The sequence below is a fragment of the Anabrus simplex genome, chromosome 5, assembly GCF_040414725.1.
Source record: "Anabrus simplex isolate iqAnaSimp1 chromosome 5, ASM4041472v1, whole genome shotgun sequence".
Taxonomy (NCBI): domain Eukaryota; kingdom Metazoa; phylum Arthropoda; class Insecta; order Orthoptera; family Tettigoniidae; genus Anabrus; species Anabrus simplex.
The window spans coordinates 61,621,700-61,644,257 of record NC_090269.1 but is presented as its reverse complement, the minus strand read 5'-3'; the positions used below and the strand labels follow the sequence as shown (position 1 = coordinate 61,644,257).

The following is a 22,558-nucleotide window of genomic DNA, read 5'->3' as shown; positions in this document are numbered from 1 at the left end:
GAACAAGGATCTTGTAGGCTAGAGTGCTGTGCGCAGGTTATTCACGCGCAACCTCACTACGAGCCTCCTGGTGCGAACGGTTCTCCTCGGCCCACTAATCGACTCCCTAGAAGTATTCTTATTTGAAATGAAAATCCACAGCCAATTTCCAGTCATTCGACCGGGTCAAGAATGGAATGAATGAAGCCCCCATCTAGCAGCGAGGATAGGAAACGTGCCGGCTGCCGAAGCCCGTTACACTCCGCTGGGGCAATGATTAATAAATGATTAATGAAATGAAATTGGTGAGTGTTGCTGGAATGAAAGATGACAGGGAAAACCGGAGTGAAAATGAAATGAAAAAAACCTTTCTTGCCTCCACTTTTTCCAGCATAAATCTCACATGGAGTGACGGAGTGACCGGGATTTGAACCACGGTATCCAGCAGTGAGAGGCCGGTGCGCTTCCGCCTGAGCAACGGAGGTTTCCCAGTATTCTTATTTACAAGAATTAAAACGTAGACAGCGTAAAACTCAAATTTGCCACCATTTTCTGTGGTAGTAGAGGCTGGTTAGGGCAGCCAACTTCGTTGAAAAAAAGATAAAATCACGCAGTGCGCCAGATACATTTTAGTTAGTCACAGGGTGATTAATCGCATCGTACCTTGTGGAGTGTATGGGATGCTAGAGGCCTGTTGACCGCTTTATTGTTCTCTGTCCAATAGTCTTGTTACAAGCCAGACCTGACCAAGCCAGACCAATAATCTTTTTCTCATAGCCTAGTCTTGTAACTAGTTCCTAAGTTGGCAGCTTCACACAAGTCGCTGTGACACCGTTCGAGACGTGCCGCATTGAATTTCTAACCTCTGTGACATCGTCTGAGCTGTGGGAGCTGCGCTGTGTTGAGTATCGTTTGCAAAGGGTCTAAGGAATCTTTCCCTAAATACAGGTTATCGCTGTAATATCCACATATATCTTTAATTTACAATAAGAGAAATGGACTTAAAGGTTTTCAATTATTACGAAATGTGTAAAGAAATGTGAAACGAAACGGCGTAAAAGTCATGCTTTTTATTTTCATCTCGTAGGCTTGTATCATGGTTGCAATATTTTGATACCGGTATGTATAGTAAGAGCTAAATGATTAGCAGGTGTTGGCCTTTGCTTCAAGGGGTCTCGATTGGGTCCAGGATTTTAACTCTCTTTGGTTAATTCCAATGGTTCCGGGGCTGCCTGTTTGCCGAATTAAACATTAGAATTCATCTTAGGTACGGCCGCATTTTCATATGCGTGTAGATCACCTGTCACGTGACAACTTGAAAGACCAGCACCCGGCTCCGGAGGCCACGCGTCATTATTGTAGTTTTTATAATAATAACATATTTACATAACGAAAATTGTCCCAATAGAGTACCCATATTTTATTATTGTGCTTTCCCCTATTTTTTATGTTGCTCGCATTTATAGTTTTCACGCAGCTGTCGTAATTTTCCCCCTGCCCCCTGAAAAACGATGCATCGAGGTTTTACTGTATATGTTAAACAGTACCGTACCCCTGAAATTAAATACTTACAAAAAGTTACATCTTGACGAGTGCTCATCCATTTTCGTGATCATATAAAACAAGGAAATTAAGCAGAATATGCCTCCCGAAGACTGATAATATCATTTCTTAGTTGAACTCATTTTGAACACCACTATAAAGAACTAAATCGCTTAGAAATTCGTCACACAATTCCACGAGCTTCAGAACTACCGCCAATGTTACGCATGCACACAAACAAAGCTACGAAGCACGACGCAGTTACTAAAGTTGTATTATATAAATTCACAGCCTGCTACTTTTCATGGATTTCTTTTCTTGAAAATCGCAGCCTGCTACTTGTTTGGGAACATCTCATTGAATGCAGTAGCAGTTGAGGAAGAACAGGTGACAAAAGCATAGTGATTATCGATACATTTACCGGTCAAATTTCAAACCCTGCATCTCGTATTACCAGCTACTATTGAAAGTCAAACAAATCCGATTTGACCGCAGAAAGCGAAACCAAGCGTGGATATTCAAAATCCGTACAATAAAGTTGTTCATCCGTACAACCGTAAAGCACACTCAAAATCTGTACATTTTACGGAAAAACCGGAATACTTGGCAGGTATGCTAATGAGTTAACAACTGCTATCGACCATGTTATTTACGTATTTATTACAAAAACATTCTCCTCTTTCATTTCCATTTTTATTTATGGAATAGCAGTCAACGGGTATTACTAATCGAATCTGACATCGCCTTCGAATGTCAACAAGAGAGCTCGCTAGTGGACATAGTGAGGGAATGATACCGAAGATGATCGATCACATGCAATATAATCACTGGGTGCATAAATGTCGGTAATGGAGAAAATTGTGCACACTTAATCGCTCGTAATAACGGATGCATCAGTGATAGGGCTCTCGCTGCAACCGAAGGATAATGCACAGTTTAATATAGGAATTTTGAAGGGTCAGACAAAAACTGTCGTTATAACGGGGTTCTCGTTATATGCCGCACTCGTTATAGCAGACTTCTACTGTATATGGAATATACTGTACTAGGCAAATAGTTAACCAGCATTCAGGGAAAGAGGATATGATTCCTGATGGAGGATAAGATAGAAAATGGACCATAAAAGGATTATCAAGACCAGATTTTCAAGATGCACCAATAATTGAGAAATACTAGAAAAGTACAGACAGTTATCAATGAGAACCCTGACTAATCAGCAATAGGCTATGTGGGCTGGAATCATGGACATGACACACAGGCACCATCTGAGACACGTAGCAAGATGAATTTGGGAAGCAAGCTTGGTGATAGAATAAAAAAATCAGAGTGACTATTAAGGCAAACACCTGGCACCAAACAAGGTTAAATGATCTTCTTGACCAATACAAGGCTCTTAATTTTGCTGTCATTTCCATAGTGAATCTCTCCTGACAAGATCAGCATGATGTACTGGATATGCCACAAGGTGCCAACAAGATATTGGCCGTGTACTGCAGAGTACAAACACCCAATCACAAACTTCTTTGAAAATTGCTGGCCATCCTATTCTGTTGGAACGACTACTGTACTTCAACAGGATTTGTAACGAGGAATTTTCATACGTGCCAATACCAAGTGGCAATTCAATCACTGGACCCATTCTGCCAATTGGAGGAAATGAAGAAGATGTCAAATGTCAAGGCAAGAAAACCAAATTTCTTATGAAACATTTAGATTTATGATGATGGCTAACCATCTCAGTCTGACTGACTAGCACCACTATTTCAATATCAAAATAATGATCAGCTACGGGACTGTTGTTACTGTGCCGTGCCAACATTTCCTACAGCTGAAAAGTTAGTTAACGACTGAATTCACATATTATGGTATTTCAATGAGACATCTTATTAATTTCTTCTGCACAATGAATACTAAAATTATTCCAACATTTAAGATGTGATATGTGGAGCTGTTTGATTATGTAGTAATAAAAGAGCCAGGAGATCTTTCTATATCATACTGATTCTTTCTGAAGATAACATAAACTTCTCAAACCTCATCATGCATTGGAAAAGAATATTACACAGTAAATAAATAAAAGTTTGAATGTATTTCCAATCTCTGAATTCTTGGGGATAAAAATCAGGTAAGTTATGTAAGAAGTCACACATTATAAATGCATGCTTTTAGTAAAATACTGTATTCAACTCTATAAATAGTCTAAACTTGACAGTAAAATCCTTGCATTATGTTGGAAAGTCAGGACCTAAGCTGATTAGTCTTCTTTCATTAAATGTAAATACATGCCTGATCCACAAAGAGAGCACCAAGGAAAGCTTCCAGAAGATCAGCACGATCCTTTGTCTTCAATTCAGCTTTGGGATTAGCATATAATGCATATTTGGTCATGTCTAGATCATTACATACCACAGCTTGTGTCCTATTATTAACCAAGGAACTGCGGAGTAGCTGGAAAGAGGAACAAAACAATGAATGGTCAATAGACTGCAAAATAATTTTTGTAAGCATCCCTCTAGATATTAAATAGCAAGAATAACTTGAGCAAAATATAAACATTGTTTGCACTAGCATAATCAGTTTAGCAATTGAGATTTCTCAAAAGTCAGTCTTAAGAACTGTTTAACATTCTTTGTTAAATTTCACTTTGACATGCCTGGCGATTCTCACTGGGAGCACAGAGATATTACATATTAAAAATTTCATTTTGGTTTCATACTGATGTCACTAAACATGTACAAATGTAAATGTAAAAGATCCACCAATTCATCATATATTCAGATAAAATTATTATCTTACAGCAAGTACTAGTCCATGTTTCATCCAATTATTGGACATCTTCAGCTAATGTCATCAGTATTAACCCATTAACACTAAATATTAAGAGAACAATGGAATAAATTCTATGGGAAACTAGTGTATGACTCATTAAAATCTCAAGGGAAACATTAAATTAAAAGAAGAACAGATAGTGCATCTATCAAGTCGTGAAATCATACAATCTGCCAAGCTGATCACTAAAGTCTTAAAATTGTTTTTTGTGTAAAACACAAGGTCGTGCTGTGGTGAAATCCAAATTATGTGTCGCACATAATAAAGTGCGTAAAAACATTTAAAGTGAGGATATACATACTCCTTTGGCATGGTTTAATCTTATTTAATGTTGCGGTGAACTTCAACAGGGAACCATTGAGTCTTTTGAGGTCTTGCTATTGCCAACTAATTATACTGTATATATGTGAAACTAAGTCAATATGGACCAACTAAGGGACTGAAAATGGTCAAATTTGTCAAATCCAACTGTATATAACATGTAAATCATGTGAGCACAGAAATATCACAATTTCAATGTGTTAAGAACTACTAAAACGAAAGTTATGTCATTTAAAAGGTGTCTGCTGATAGAGAGAGAACGATATAATCTCAGAACTTTTCAATTTCATGTTCCACATGTAAACGAATCGTTCACACTCTATAAAACAAATGTACGTCCCTCATAGGGAACTTACACTTTCCATTAGGAATTACTAGGCGGGCAATAATTCCATTGTAGAGATTTATCTCCTGTATGCAGTTATCAGATTGTACCTCTAGTAATGGGTTTCTGATAAATTCACCTGCATAAACTCCAGCATCAGTGGGTAGGGCCTGACACATCCCACTCTGATGAGTCTAATGTCAGGCCTAAAATGGAATGCTGGTTTATAGAGCAAATGTCTGAAAAGTTGTACATCTAATTTTTGAAAGTTCTGTTGGTGGAAAAATAAAAAACTCTAAGTCTCTCATTGGGGACTTTCCATTAGAAATGAGTTTGTCAAGGGCCAAGAAGAAATGGATGTAGAAGAACTGTTATTGACGAGGAGAGAACTAATTTATCTGAAGACAGCGGTGTATAAAGATGTGGGGAGATTGTCGTGGGTCTTTTGTGTTTTCTTTATATTTCTCCCTCTTTCTGTACTGACCTGTCATTGTGTCCTTCCTGTTACATGTTTCTTTCAATGTTCCTATCTTCCTATATATGACTTGATTTGCACTTGTTTATTGCCTTCCAGAATAACTTGGATAAAATTAATATGGTAAAACCTTGTTAATCTCAACCCTGATAAACCAGACAAAGAACATGTGAAAATGAAGACTGCAAAGTTTTAAAAGTGGTTGGAAGTCAACAATCAAATTTGTCCCATAGCTTCCAGATGGTTAAGATTGTTCTGGATACACACTGCAGTCAGTTTCCATTGAGCTATTGTATCAAATGATTCTTGTTCTTTGTAATGTACAGTACTGAATTTTAATGTGTTACTAGCACGTACCCGCAGCTTCACCTGCATTTATTAATTCAACCGTTAGATGTTTTGAAATCATTTATTTAAAAGCAAAAGAATTATGTTATTTTTAATTATATTGTTATTTTCAATGCTTAAGATACCAGGTTGGTGGATGGTACAAATAATATTAAAACAATATTTTAAAAAACATACTGAATAAAAAAACCAAACTAATTTTTTCTTATAGAGCGTTGGGATGAACTATATTAAGTGTCCTTCCATTTGGAGCCGAGATGTATAGTGTGTTTGCCTTTCCAACTCTTGAACCCACATATAGTTGACCATGGGAGAAGCGCCGTTTCCGAAGATTGAGTCCTACAACTTTAAGCAATTATCCTTGTGCCTTGTTGATGCATATAGCAAAATTCAAAGAAACAGGGAACTGCAGGCGCCTAAACTCACATGGTATATCCGAAGTGATGATTTGAATCTCAGGAATGAGTTCTTTGTTGATGACATTCACAACTTCATTTCTCGGAGCAAGAATTGCTCTTTGACACAGCCATTTTAAGCAAACAAAATGAATATCGGGTAAATATTGAACCTTACCCACAGAATAAAAAATTTAAACAATAAAAAGTAATAAATGATTAATTAAGCCATGTCTTGACCTGTTAAAAGATTCATCTAAGAATACACCTCTGTTAACAATTTCAGATCTCTGCTTGCCAGAGATTTGACTGGGCATCACACACATACACACAGACAAACAGTTCCGGATATTGCCTGCTGAATATAGCTCCTCATGTCAGGGACTGAAAATGGCTTCCTACACCATGGATGTAAAATAGCTCCTTGACTTGTATTGCCTATCTCATGTACATTGCCTAGCAACAGTGAATCTATGCAATATTAATCCTGTTGATTGCACGATGGTTTTTATACTATTATTTTAAATATATTTCCATTGACAATTCAAAAATGCAATATTTTTCCTGTACTATTGAGACGATTTACAAGATTTTGGTACAAACCGCACCTTTTATCTCCCTCTGATTTAAGAGCTTGAGTTTTGTGAAATACACACGTTAGTGTTTTATAGATATTATTATAAATATATTTCCGTTGACATTTCAAGAGATTCAAGAGTTTTCCTGTACTACTGAGACGATTTGGAAGATTTTGGTACAAACAGCACCTTTTAACTCCCTCTGGTTTAAGAGCTTGAGTTTTGTGAAACATACATGTTAGCATTTTATATATAGACATACTGCGTGGTTCACCAGCCCCTTATTTTTTCGGAGAGAGGCAGCCCAACATATAACTTAAAGATCCTTATAATTTAGTTTTATGAACACCAAATAATTTGAAGTTTATCCTTATGGTCAATAAGGCTCTTCCCTACCTGTGTCTCATCACTGTAAATTGATCCATGGACCTACGCAAAGGAAAAACTACTATGCACAATTCTGCACCAAATACTAAGGCCCATTCTGCAAACATGCGATTTATTGCACCTTGAAATAACACAGGTACCCGTAGTACGATTGAATTAATAGGTTATGCCACGCACTCTGTAATGTAAGGAAGTTAAATGAACACTGTAAACCTTCATTGAAGACTTTGACACATATGCCTAATTTCAAGGTGGAACGGCTGCACTTAAGTACGAAACCTCTAAGAAGCATCATGTATATTGATTTCATGGCTGAATCTGCAAATTTTTTGAATGACAGAGGTAAGTTTAATATCACTCAAAAATGGTAAACTTGGTATATGTAACATGATGTTTATACATCTACATATGATAACATGATTTAATATTAAAACTAATAAATAAAAACATGCAAGTATTTAGCCAATACTATAATCTTTCTTTCTTAATCCGTTTACCCTCCAGGATTGGTTTTCCCCTCGGACTCAGCGAGGGATCCCACCTCTACCGCCTCAAGGGCAGTGTCCTGGAGCATCAGACTTTGGGTCGGGGTATACAAGTGGGGAGGATGACCAGTAACTCACCCAGGCGGGCTCACCTGCTATGCTGAACAAGGGCCTTGTGCGGAATGGGAAGATTGGAAGGGATAGGTAAGGATGAGGGAAGGAAGTGGCCTTGGCCTTAAACTTAGGTACCATCCCGGCATTTGCCTAGAGGAGAAGTGGGAAACCACAGAAAACCACTCCGAGGATTGTCGTACGTACGACGCTGTAATTCGTGTACAACCTTCGGTTATTATGTTTAATATATTTTAATTATAGTTTATTTAATGCTAAATTATCTTTTATTAGTGTTAAACATGACTAGTATATGGTTCCTCTGTGAATATGTAGTATAAAATTGTATAACCTCAAAATCGTATTGTTTAACCTTAAAATCTATATGGTCGAAGGTGGTAAAAAATTCCATAATGTTCATATGTTATGCTTATTGTACTATGATTTGGTACAGGTTAAAGGTTCTGGAAACTTACTGTAAGGTTTTATTATCCAGATACATGTAGAGACATTATGAATGTTGTGGATATTTCCATGTGTGTTATTAAATAGGAAAATAAAGTTCGAGTACCCATTCGACTAGCTGGTCGATCGATGTTTCGAGTATGTTCCATTAGAGTGTTGTAAGAACTCTTCCAGAAGTCGATCATTCTAGATGGTTGATCGAATAGTATAAATATCGAGCTGTCAAGTCAGCGAGTCAGTCAGATCATTGGACTCCAGTGAGTGAGTGAGTGAGTGAGTGAGGCGGGGAATTCAAGAGAGAGTATGTTCTAGTGCGCGCGTCAGTGTCGTCGATATCTGTACTTGTCAGAATCGACTTCAGGGTACTCCGCTATTGGATTTTGTATATAGCGTCATTTGCTACTGTGTAAAATTGTGTGTTGTGACGTACAGTGTAAATAAAGTAATTTGTATAAGGAAGTGAACGTGTTCTCGTGTGATATTCATTTAAGTAAAATAAAATCGCAATGTAGAACGATAGGATGGCTGAGGTAAAAGTTAAAAGTTAAATGGACACTGTAAAGTGGTCAACATTTCAAACTCTTGTTACTCTACTCAGTTGACTTCCCAAGGCCGAGTGCACCCTGCTCTAGCCCTTGTACCACTTTTCAAATTTTGTGACAGAGCCGGGAACCCAACCTGGGCCTCAGCGGTTAGCAGCTAATCACACTAACCACTACTCCACAGAGGCTGACACAATAACACAATTATAATCAATTTAATGCTTTTTTTGCTATTGGTTTTAAGGGGGTGTGCTCTGATTTGGTGTCTTTTCTCCTAAGGAGGGGTGGGGGAAGGACTGGGAAGGAAATCGGCCTTGGTCTTTTACTGAGGTGCCGTCCAGGCATAGCCTGGTGGTGAAAATGGGAAACCAAGGAAAATCGGTTTCATTATGGCCAGCATGGGATTCGAATCCACAATCTACCAAATCCAACGCAGACAAATAATAATCTACACCTACAAGGTCACATCATAGCACTTACCGGTATTCATTTCCTCACGATGTATTCCTATGAAGCGTACGTTGAATTGTTGCTAATTTATGGAGAACGTACGGTCGAATAATATGTATATATGTATGGCCACGTGCTCCGTACAGGTAGAATGTCAAATGAACAATGTAAAGTGGTCAACATTTCGAACACTTGTTACTCTGAATATGCAGGTTACACTACACTGACTGAGCACATACCATGGGATAGCGGAGCTCTGATGCGCAGGTGTGTTGTCTGCGCACCACATGCCTCCTGTGCCAGCAGCAGTTGTATAGGAGACCTTGTGAGCAGTGGCTGTGCATGTGACAGGTGTAACATGGAACGTCGTCATGAGCTGACACCGTTCGAACGGGGTATGGTGGTCGGTGCCAACGGATGGGAAGTGCAATTTCAGAAGTGGTGCAGGAATTCGGCTTCACACAATCAACCCTGTCCAGGGTGTATCGTGAATGGTTGAATGCGGGTGTCACCGTCCACAACAGACGAACAACCGGCCGTTCAGCCACCCTCGATGTGACATAAGACAAATAGTGTAAAAAAAAAAAATTTCAACCAAGTAATTGGAATTTAAAGATTTGTCACATTATCATCCTTAAAACAAACCCATGGTGCAACAGCCTGTTAGGGCCTTGGTCCAAGAAGACAACTGCTGCTCAGCCCTATGGCCTCAGCTGTATTGCTTGGCTTTATTGCTGATCTCATCTCTTTCTTTACAATTGGCTTTACGTTAAACTGACACAGATAGGTCTTATGGCAATGATGATCTCATATCAGACAGTTTCTCAGTTGGTCTCAGAAGGCTGAATAAACCCTGTCCCAGACCTTAATCCAGAATTAAAATATCTGGATTGGCTGGAAATCAAACCTGGAGCCTCTGCGTTAGATACAGGCATGCTGCCCCTACACCATACCTTGCAAGTATGAATCATCATACCCATAATGCTGTCCAAATTAGGTAATCACACCATGATGGATTAATGGTGTATTACTGAAAGGTAACATAGTGCTGAATTATGTGCACAGGACTCTGAATCACTCACATTTGACTAGTATACAGTTACTCTAAATTATCTCTAGGAGGTACTTGCTTATTACCTGGTGCCAATCCCAAGCTTGGACAAAGGAGAAGAGTGAACGAGTCGTTTTGCCTGGAGGGGTACACTGATGTTAAGTAAGTGTCTTCTTTATCTCTCAACCTTACGTGGTTGGTGGACAGCATTGTCATCCTCACGATAGAGATTTTCTTTCAGGTGCCTACTTCTTTACTGTTTTGTATGGTGGTCCATTCCTGATGTCCGTCATAAATTCTTGTCTTGGTCTTCCTCTTCTCCTTTTGGCCTCCATCCTTCCCTCCATCAGATTATCGCACCACTATGAATATCATAGCAGGTGACCTGTGAATCTATTCCTTCTACTTTGTAATCTCTTTACCAGCTGGTATTTTTAATTGAAAAATTTCAGCACTTCTTCATTGCTTACCCTACTGGTTCAGGGTAATTTTAGCATGTGGCTCCAGCACCACTCTCCATGAGAGTCCAGCTTTCTAACTCATATAGTTCAACACTCCATACAGACATTTTCATGCATTTCTTGTAAACATCTATGCTAGTTGCCTTAGATGTTAGAAATTATCTTTTCTAATAGAAGGCTCCTTTGGCTTGTGCTATTCTTATTTGCTTTTTGCTCCTTCCATCAGATGAAATGCTAAGGTAAGGAACATTTTTCACCTGTGCCAGTTTTATCCCTGCCCAATCTGACTTCTGCCTTTCCTTCTCCACTTGTGGTAAATTTCATTACTTTTGTTTTATTTTTATTTTCAGTTTGCATATCTTGTTGAGCAAGTTGTTTGATATTTCTAAAGCAATCTCTATACAGCTTTCGGTTTCTGTAACCAGGGCAATATAGTCTGAAAAGCACATGGTGCTAAACAGCGTTCCATTGGCATTACCCTCCTCCGTGCCATGTATTCCTTACCCAGTATTCTTTTAATGCTTCTTTAAAAAATAAGTTCTAAACGTAATAGAAGATAGAGCACATTCCTGCCTCCCTCCTTTAGAGATCTTAGATTCCAATTTCTGCTTCCCATTCAGTGCCATCTGGTTCTTGTACACCTGGAATATAATTCTGCAATCCCTGTAGTGTATTTTGAGATTCAGTGCCATCTGGTTCTTGTACACCTGGAATATAATTCTGCAATTCCTGTAGTGTATTTTGAGATTCAGTGCCATCTGGTTCTTGTACACCTGGAATATAATTCTGCAATCCCTGTAGTGTATTTTGAGATCTATTAAGCTTTGAACAAAACATTCCAGTCGATATGATCAAACGCTTTTTCCATATCAATGAATGCTATCACTAACTATTTACCTACTTGCAGACCTTTCTTGATGTTTAGCCAGAGACTTAGTATGACTTCTTGGGTTTATAATCCAAGGCTTCTAGGGTTCCTCTATTGTTCTGTGTCTCCCATTGTCTTATACTTCCTTTGTTTTTCCATGAGATTAACTCATTGGCATACTTTGCCGCCTGCTAGGCAGCCGTGCGTGCAGTGACCATTCATACACAGACGCCTGGCAGGCGGTCTGCTGAGAGGTAAGCTTTCTGCAACTAGTTCAAGCCATCTGTCCACAGATGGCATGACATACAGTACACCATCTGTAAGTTGAGAATCTGCGCTCTCTCTTGAAGTTGGAATGAACATCATAGATTGCATCATGCAGCAGGCAATCGCTCTCCAAGTAGAGTGATTACCTGCTTGATAATCAGCAGAACATATATTATGGGATAGTTGGAGTGAATTGGGCAGTGATGTAGTTTTGGAAAATTAAACAATTTTATTTACTAGCAGTGAAAATGATAGCAGCATAACAAAAAATTTCACGTGAGAGTGATGACGTGTTTGAAAGTGATGATAATAATGAAGTCCATCTTGCCTACAAAAAGACAAAGGAAGATGGCTGGGAATGGAATAAAACAGGTAATCTATCAAAATCTGATTTTATATGAAATTCTGGAATAAAACCCATCATAAACAAGACCCTTCCTCCAGATGCCTCCCCTCTACACATTTCTCAACATGTGATTCACAACTCTTTATGGGATGAGATAGCTACTGAAAGGAACAGTTTTGCCGATCAGTTATTCACAGAAATAATCCTAATTCACCTTGTATGAATTCACTGGGAATATTTTGGAAGGTTTATAACCCTAAACCATGCCATGACTATGTTGAAAGCAAGACAAGCAAGACAAGTGTAATGAGATACGACTGTGAAAGTATTTGGTGGCTTTACATTTCTTGGAGTGCTTTAGGGTGTTTGACACCATTGAAACTTTCACAAATTGTTCTTCTGGGTGCTGCACTTCATCACATCAAATAAGGGTATAATTAAAATTCAGTATGTTGCGGATTATACGTATAAATCTTAGTAGCGTAAAACTGTATCTTATGCATGAAAAAATGGTATACATGCGCATGCTCAGTACATTAAAATTAGTATGTCAATGGGTTAATGAGTTCGTTTGTAATCCAAGAGTTGTATACAGTCTTCTTTTCCTTTCCAAAGCAGTTTTCAGAGTTTTTTATTTATTTTAACATTGCATCTTTACATTTTTAAAATGTATTAGCGCCTTCTTTCATTTTGCCAAGGTTCAACTTGGCCAATTGTGCCTTTGCCACACTCTTCATCAGCTGTAGTCTATTCTTCATTATTATTAAATTATGGTCCAAGTCAACATCTGCACCTGGGTAGCTTTTATTTGGTTATGGAAACATTTTTTAACCATGATATCATCTAATTGGTTCCTTTGTCCATTTCTAGGCATATTCATGTGTGCCGTCTTCTCCTTGGCTGCTCAAACAGGATGCCTGTAATAACTTTTACAAAATTCAGTAAGTCTACTTCCCTTTTCATTCATTTTTTCAGTTCAAACTTGTCCACTACTGTATATCGTCCACTTTTTCCTCTCCTACTACAGTGTTCCAGTCACCATACCTTATGACATTTTCTCTCTCCAACCTCCAGCAACACCTCTTCCATTTGTTCATAAACATCTTCTTCCTCTGAACTATTAGCGGTCAGCATATAAACCTGAACTAAAGTTGTGTCCCTTGGATTGTTCTCAATCTTAATCGTGCATGAGCATTCATTCATTATATCCCCATATGTTGGTAACTCTCAGACCTAGGTTCTTCTTTAGAGCAAATTCAACATCACTATATTCTGTATGGGGTCCTGAGTATACTACTCTATATTGCCCACTCCGAAATCTCCATTATCTGGCCACCGTACATCACTGAGCCCTAGAATATCTATATCCAGTATTTACATTTCCTTTTTCAAATATCCCAGTTTTCCAACTTATTTCAGAGACCTAACATTCCATGTTCCAATCTTCAGTACACTGCTTTTCTTGATTTTCTTTCCTTGTTGTTCCCACCAGAAATCTGAATTGGGGGCTATTTTACCTCTGGATAATTTAACTTGAGAAGATGACATCATACTTTATTCACAAGAGATATCCTTCTGGATCTTGAATGGGGTGGTTTCTCCTTGCCTTTCCCATCTTATGCCATTTCCCAGAGTTCTTTTGCCTTTAGGAGTGATTTTTCACTCCAAGGGCAAGAGGGTGCCTTGTCCTCTACCTGCTAACCTGCCTTCTGAGGAGACTGTTGTCACTTGGTCGTGGAGGAGGACCACTTATACTGGAGGTCGCTCAGTCTGTGGACACAGTTTAACGTCATGCCCAAAATTAAGAAATACATCTGTCAATGCAACCAGGAGTTGGAGATTCTATTTCTGGTCCAGTAAGATGCTAATAATATGGGAGGACAGATGAAACTTTTATTTACCTTAACTTCCCAACAGTTTGGGTTTCCAACTAGGACAAAGTATACCAATATACATTATAGTTCAAACATTGAAACTGTAGTTAAGTGAGATGAGAAAACTGGAAGCAACAATTTAACAGGAAGGGGATACTTTCATGAGACTTAAAGGCTATGTATTAATTCTTGAGATTGTACAGGTGTTTCCTCAGTATCTGAATTGAATCCTTCAAAGCAGAGAGTGCGACATCCTGGCAAATCTGCGGCTGCATATCGAGGGATTTGAAAAGTTCCACAACAGATCTTACATTGTCCCGTAGCTTCCAATCATCAGTCCCACTATACACAATTTTTTAATGTTATATGCTTCCCAGAAGTAGCTGATTCTTGGCTCGTGTATTTCTTTTTTCACCTGGTCAACAGCTGCCAGTTGATCCAGACTCTTCTCGAAGCGTACCATGGGGTCAATTATAATACCTCTTCCCCTAGTCCTGTCCAGCACAATGATATCTATATGGCGAGGGCTTCCATCTTTAGCCATGCAGTGAACCTCCTGGTGACCTTCGTAGTTGTTATTAATGAGTACTTTACCAATCATCTTCTGTATGAGATTGTGTCAGTTATTTCTTAAAAGCTCACCGTCATGACAAAAGCCAAAGGCATAGGCAAGGGTTTTGGCCTCACTGCAGTGCTTGCAGCAGGTATTGCCTTGGCTTCGCCCACGAAGAGCTCTTACTGGAGCAATGTTGCACTGTATTTTGAGGGTGTCTCTCCACTCAGAGCTTGTAAGCCCCATTTTAGTCATAACCCATCTGAAGCTGCACCAAGCCCATGAGCTTTTGAAAGGGCACCATTTCTGATACTCACTACTTCTCAACATTCCCCTAATGTCCGTGCACATTTGATTTTGTAAGCGAGTTGAATCCTCTGTAAGCCCTAGAGATGCAATACACGAGGATTTGTCTTGCACTAGAAAGAGAATGGAATTAAAGGGCTCATTGGAAACCTGACCCGCAAACAAAATTAAAATTACCAGAATTTCCTTCACATCACTTCTTATAATTTTGTTAATGCTCAATACGAATTAATGTGGTATTCTTGTGGTATTTGCAATTTGCAGGGAGTAAGTAAGAGTATGCCTTTGCTGGCAGGACCTAGTGTTTATGGTGCACTATGTCTTTTGGTATAGGCTAGAGCAATTTTCTTACTTTCATAGATCTGTCTCTGTCTTATCCTTGGCTTTGACAGTATGAAAGTGACTGAGGTATGAGCGATGCTAGTAATGCCAATCCTTATGCAGCCAGTGCCTGCTATGAATGGTGTGAAAATGTTGCTCATAGGGTCGGTTGGTGCATGCATTTCTGTGGGCTTGGCAGACTGATATGTAATAGCAACTGTGGCTCGATGAGGAAAGCAACAGGAAACTACCCCACTCCTCATTTCCCTAGTACGCCTCTTCAGTGATGCCTAGGCCATCTATGACAGCTGATGGCAGAGCTGTTGAGGATCCCACCAGCGGCATTGCTAACGGACTGAACATACACTGACTGACAGAGCAAATGCAACACCAAGAAGGAGTGGTCAGAACTTTATGCCAATTGCAGGGTAGACTGACGTCACTGAGGTATGCTCATGATGTGAAATGCGCCGCTGTGCTGCGCACGTAGCGAACGATAAATGGGACATGGCGTTGGCGAATGGCCCACTTCGTACCGTGATTTCTCAGCCGACAGTCATTGTAGAACGTGTTGTCGTGTGCCACAGGACACGTGTATAGCTAAGAATGCCAGGCCGCCGTCAACGGAGGCATTTCCAGCAGACAGACGACTTTACGAGGGGTATGGTGATCGGGCTGAGAAGGGCAGGTTGGTCGCTTCGTCAAATCGCAGCCGATACCCATAGGGATGTGTCCACGGTGCAGCGCCTGTGGCGAAGATGGTTGGCGCAGGGACATGTGGCACGTGCGAGGGGTCCAGGCGCAGCCCGAGTGACGTCAGCACGCGAGGATCGGCGCATCCGCCGCCAAGCGCTGGCAGCCCCGCACGCCACGTCAACCGCCATTCTTCAGCATGTGCAAGACACCCTGGCTGTTCCAATATCGACCAGAACAATTTCCCGTCGATTGGTTGAAGGAGGCCTGCACTCCCGGCGTCCGCTCAGAAGACTACCATTGACTCCACAACATAGACGTGCACGCCTGGCATGGTGCCGGGCTAGAGCGACTTGGATGAGGGAATGGCGGAACGTCGTGTTCTCCGATGAGTCACGCTTCTGTTCTGTCAGTGATAGTCACCGCAGACGAGTGTGGCGTCGGCGTGGAGAAAGGTCAAATCCGGCAGTAACTGTGGAGCGCCCTACCGCTAGACAACGCGGCATCATGGTTTGGGGCGCTATTGCATATGATTTCACGTCACCTCTAGTGCGTATTCAAGGCACGTTAAATGCCCACCGCTACGTGCAGCATGTGCTGCGGCCGGTGGCACTCCCGTACCTTCAGGGGCTGCCCAATGCTCTGTTTCAGCAGGATAATGCCCGCCCACACACTGCTCGCATCTCCCAACAGGCTCTACGAGGTGTACAGATGCTTCCGTGGCCAGTGTACTCTCCGGATCTCTCACCAATCGAACACGTGTGGGATCTCATTGGACGCCGTTTGCAAACTCTGCCCCAGCCTCGTACGGACGACCAACTGTGGTAAATGGTTGACAGAGAATGGAGAACCATCCCTCAGGACACCATCCGCACTCTTATTGACTCTGTACCTCGACGTGTTTCTGCGTGCATCGCCGCTCGCGGTGGTCCTACATCCTACTGAGTCGATGCCGTGCGCATTGTGTAACCTGCATATCGGTTTGAAATAAACATCAATTATTCGTCCGTGCCGTCTCTGTTTTTTCCCCAACTTTCATCCCTTTCGAATCACTCCTTCTTGGTGTTGCATTTGCTCTGTCAGTCAGTGTACATACAAGTAAGAGTAGAAACAAGGATGTTTCTGATCTACTCTTGATATTTACCAGTTGTTTTTGAAAACTTAAGGTATGTCACATAATTGCCTTCTGAAAAATTGGGAAATTAAAATGGAAAATTTCAGTGATGAGGCAACTAAACTTCACACAATTTTATTGCTATAAATAACCTAAGTTATGAGTTCCAACAATTTCAAATGCTAGTTCCAAATAACTAAAAGATAATCCATTAAAAAACATAATCATAAAAGTTCTCCATAACATACTGTACATATGCTTCTGTTCTTGAACAGACGAGAAACTTACAAAATCTGCCTCATATTCAGTGTCATATTAACATAATATGGTGGGAATGTATGATTTAAAAATAGTCTCACAATGCATACTGTATCATCATATACTTACAGATAAATGACCTTCATGATGTTCAGGGAAAAACTTGTACAGGTAGTCAGAAGCAATGAGCTGTAACACTGTATCTCCCAAGAACTCTAAACGCTGATTTGAGCCCCTGAAAAAAAAAAAAAAAAAAAAAAAAAAACCTTTGAGATATGACTTATAAATAGGAATTAATTTTAAATACTAATAAAACTAGTCTCTTGCATAAACAGTATTTCTTGTAAAAATGTTTTGCTATGTCTTAATTAGAATAAGGATTTATTTATATAATTCCTCAAGCTGCCTTAATTGCTCAGAGATTTACTGCACAGTACGTGATGGCTATTTCTATGATGACAACTGTAATATACCTCTTAAGTTCTCTTTCCATATTGACCTATCATTTTGTTTATTCTACTATGTGTTCCTATCCATGCTCCTCTGTTGTTGGTTGGGTCATCAATCCATAGACTGATTTGATACAGCACTCCATGCCACCCTATCACGTGCCAACCATTTCATTTCTACCTAACTACTACAGCCTACATTTGCTCTAATCTGCTTGTCATATTCACACCTTGGTCTAGCCCTACCATTCGTTGCACCAACACAGAAAGGTCTTATGGCGATGATGGAACAGGATAGGGCTAGGAATGGGAAGGAAGTGGTTGTGGCCTTAATTAAGGTACAGCCCCAGCATTTGGGAAATCATGGAAAACCATCTTCAGGGCTGCCAACAGTGGGGTTTGAACCCGCCCCTCAAAAACCAACTGAACAAGACCTGGGAGACTAAAGATGTGTCCTATCTTTCTATATATGACTTGATTTGTCATTTGTTTGTTCCTTTCCTATTGAACTTGATCCAAATAAATGTGCAGTGCAATGCGTTAGAAGGGAAGTGTACACTTGTTTCTACTACTGTAGGAAGTGTACACTTGTTTCTACTACTGTATGGTTTCTACTGCCATTCCTACTGCTCTGCCTGAAACATTCAATATCTGAAATGGAACAACTTGAGCTTTGATGTTTTTGATTTAGGACAGATCAGAATGCAGGAACATTAGGTACTAGAGAAAAATTTGTCACATCATTCAGTCTACCACGGACCTTAACACCATTAACATAATTTATGAGCAGTGCACTAACTATGACCTGTTATAATCAGTGGCAGAGAACTGGCGATGGTGTTTCACATTGCTGCAGTTTCGTTTGCCACTTGTTTCTTCCCTGTCCAACAAAGGGTGCCAGATGTGTGCTAAACCCTCGACGTTTTTGAACTCGATGTCAACCATTGCTCCAGGAACACGCAGACAGTGCGCCCGCCAGCATGACAATTAAATATTGCAACTAAGACGTTTTTAACGGGATATCTGTTAATTTTGCCTGTTGGTGGGGGTGGGGAGGTATGATTTTTTTTATTTCTGTGCACAATACAGTTATTTGTAACAAGTTATGTCAAGTTATATTGATTAAATGTAAGAAAATAGAGTAATCAAATAATTAAATGTAAGAACATAGAGTAATCATTCAAGTAACAAGAGAAGTTGAAATAGACATTGCTATGACTGAGGTAGATTTGGCAGGTGAAAAAGGTTAAAGGGGGAAAGCTGCGGGAATAGGCCCAGGCTAGAAGCAATACAATTTCTATGACAAGTGATGTCAGAAGAGAAGAAACCTAAGAGGACTGTTAAATTATTTTCACTTGTCAAGATGTAAAACCCATGTTTTTCTCTCCTAACATAACTTTGGTGTGTTAATTAATGAAAATTCTTTAGAAACATTGAAGAAGAGATACAGACGTATACTTCTTTCTTCTTTTCTTAACGGTAGAGGAAGGGTGTGACATGATTGATAAACTAAAGAAAATAGGTATGTTCGATGTAGTGCGGTGGATATATGAATTCTGGAATGAAATTAAGCACATAGGCCTTGTTTGTTCCTGAAAAAAGTTTCTGGACCTTTCAGGAGACCAGGGAAGAGAAAATTGTGATATAGTGAATTTACTGAAGAAAATTTCAGGCTGTAAAGATGTTACTGGTGGTGTTGTTGGAGAATGGATGGGGCAGGATGAAAACTGTGAACTTTTAGATAGTATAATAGATACACTAGTGAAAGAGAATGAAGATAAAAATGAGATGAATCAGAAGACAAAGAGATGGAAGACAATGGAAAAGTTAAAAAGATGACTCAAAGTGAAGGACTAAAGGCCGCTGAAGGAATGTTCCGTTACATGAAAGAGCAAGGTGCATCTGCTACGGACATTTTGTTTCTCTTGTTGCCTATGTGACGAAGCTGCATGAAGACAAAATAACTGCGTAAGACAGTCAAGCATCACAGCATTTTTTCCTACAAAGAACTAGCCACCGAGGGGTTAACCATGTGGTTAGGGGCGCACAACTGTGAGCTTGCATTCGGAAGATAATGGGTTCAAACCCCATTGTTTACAGTCTTGAAGATGGTTATCCATGGTTTCCAATTTGCACACCAGGCAAATACTGGGGCTGTTCCTTAATTAAGGCAATGGCTACTTCCTTCCCACCCCGAGCCCTTTCCTATCCCATCATCGCCATAAGACCTATCCATGTTGGTGTGAAAAAAAAAAGCTAGTCATTTCTTCAATTTTGTATATAAGTTTCTTCTAATTTTTTACAGTTATTTTAGGCTAGAACTTTGATTAAAAGTAATATGATGCAGTAAAATTATGAGTTGTGAATAATCCACCGCTTATTCCACAAAACTTGACATTTCAGGAACTCGAAACCCTCTCAGTCCACATTAGGTTGAGTTTGCAGGTCTCTACTGCATAGTAAGTAAATGTTTAATCAAGGTTCAGCAAAGCTAATGAAGTGAGCTTGCAGTTGCGATCAACTGTATTCTGTGAGAAAGTTTGTTCTCGAATAAAACTACTCTTTCCCTAGTCTGTTTTCAGACCAATTTTGATATATGAGAGTGAAAGCTGGATGGACTCAAGATATCTTATTCACAAGTCAAAAGTAACATACATGAAAATAGCCAGAATGGCTGCTAGCATAAGCAGGCAGGAACATTGGCAGGAGGGTACTTGGAATGAAGAGCTGAAGTCTAAAATGGGAATGAACCTGATGGATGAAGCTACACACACAAACTGTCTTTAGTGGTAGGGTCACGTGAAACAAATGGAGGAGGATAGATTACTTAGAAGGACAATGGACTCTGCCATAGAGGGTAACAGAAGCAGAGGGAGACCGAGGCAGTGATGGTTAGACTGATTTTTTAATTATTTAAAGGTAGGAAGTAAGGAACTAAATGAGGTCACTGAGCTAGTTACAAATAGACAATTAAGGAGGTGTTTAGCTAATTCACAGTGGCTTGCAAGTTTAACACTGAAAGGCATAATGAATGAATTAATGTATGTATGTATGTATGTATGTATGTATGTATGTATGTATGTATGTATGTATGTATGCATGTATGTATGCATGTATGTATCACAAGTGGCCGGTTTCTGGTACAGCACAGTTACCTGTGAGTTACCTAAATGCGCTTGTAACTTTAGCAGTGCTGTTAACTTTAATGGAACTTAAATCCTGATTTATAAGCCCTGGTAATAAACAGTACAGTTATCGTCATGTTTAGTATCTCTCGTCCTCCAATAGATGTGTCTACGCAAATGTTTTTAGGGTTATTTTGGTAATATCTAGTTGCTTTTACTAGCAGAAGTTTTCTACAGTGAAAAATTGTTGCCAAATATGAACACAGTCATCTCAATCAATCTGATTCAACATGTAATGATCTCTCATAATATGAATATATGTACGATCTAATAATGCAAAAATATATTTCCCCTTCTTTCTTATTCACAGTACGCAGACATCATCTTAAATTTCACCTTGATCGTTGTCATCAGTAAAATTATAAAAATACACAGCAATTAACAAACAGATCACTTTTCATTGATCCAGAACTCAACAAGCGTAAACAAAAATAATCACATAAATGAAAACGTGCAGCACACCTTGGAACCAATCATTCCAGCACTGATGATGCGATATCCATTTGTTCTCACTGCAGCTGTTGCAGATTTTTTTAGTAGATTGCAACAAACCGAAAACTCCAACTTAAAAACATGCATATACTGTTTTTCTCTTCAAAGATGCTGGGCATTTCTTCAGTTTTTCTTCCGTATCTCGGCGCTGAGTCTTACGTTCAAAATGTTACTTATTCCTGCTCGTATCTCTCGGAAACTCACTCATTTATCATTCTTCTTTGACCTGTAATTTGAACTGATCAGATGCCAAATCCTTTAAGAATTCCAATTCCATTCTTTTCCGGGTTTTCACGTCACAACTTGAACAACACGAAAGCATTACAAACTGCGATCGCCAATAGTCAAAAGCAAATAGCCATATCACTAAATTTTTCATTAGTAGTTCACTAATGTATGCCGGCCCCGTGGTGTGGGGCTAGCATGCTTGCCTCTTACCCGGAGGCCCCGGGTTCGATTCCCGACCAGGTCAGGGATTTTTACCTGGACCTCAGGGGTGGTTTGAGGTCCACTCAGCCTACGTGATTAGAATTGAGGAGCTATCTGATGGTGAGATAGCATCCCCGGTCTAGAAAGCCAAGAATAACGGCTGAGAGGATTCGTCGTGCTGACCACACGACACCTCGTAATCTGCAGGCTTTCGGGCTGAGCAGCGGTTGCTTGGCAGGCCAGGCCCTTCAAGGGCTGTAGTGCCATGGGGTTTGGTTTGGTTTTAGTTCCCTAATGTACTCCTCAAACTGAGAATTTATAGTTCTTAATAACTGCAACGGACTAGAAATTCGAGATGTTTTACTTAAACTGATCACCAGAGCCCGGATTTTCATGCAAATGCATGTTCCTAAATAAGCTGGTTACACTTCTGAAACTTTGCAAATATTCATTTCATGACTAATCAATTCCAAAGAACCGTACTTTTTCCGTGCATGTTTGCATGTTTTGGCCTTTTTGGTAAAATGTGCATGCATAATGTATATTTTGAAAATTTTGGATTTAATTAGTGAATAACTGGACACTGATATTGGATTATATGACATTTCTTCTGACTTTGACGCATGATGATGTATGATAGTGTCTCTTTTGAACATGGG

General features: G+C 39.7%; 1 protein-coding gene across 1 annotated transcript in view; it reads right to left on the bottom strand.

Moving 5' to 3' along the window:
* The window catches only part of drosha (ribonuclease 3 drosha), a 295,969-nt gene that overhangs the window by 27,447 nt on the left and 245,964 nt on the right, over positions 1 to 22,558 (bottom strand). The window contains exons 18-19 of the mRNA XM_067146934.2: positions 17,474 to 17,579; positions 3,808 to 3,969 (exon numbers count right to left, since the gene is read on the bottom strand). Of these exons, the coding sequence (XP_067003035.1) occupies positions 3,808 to 3,969; positions 17,474 to 17,579 (268 nt within the window). The remainder of the gene's footprint in view (positions 1 to 3,807; positions 3,970 to 17,473; positions 17,580 to 22,558) is intronic.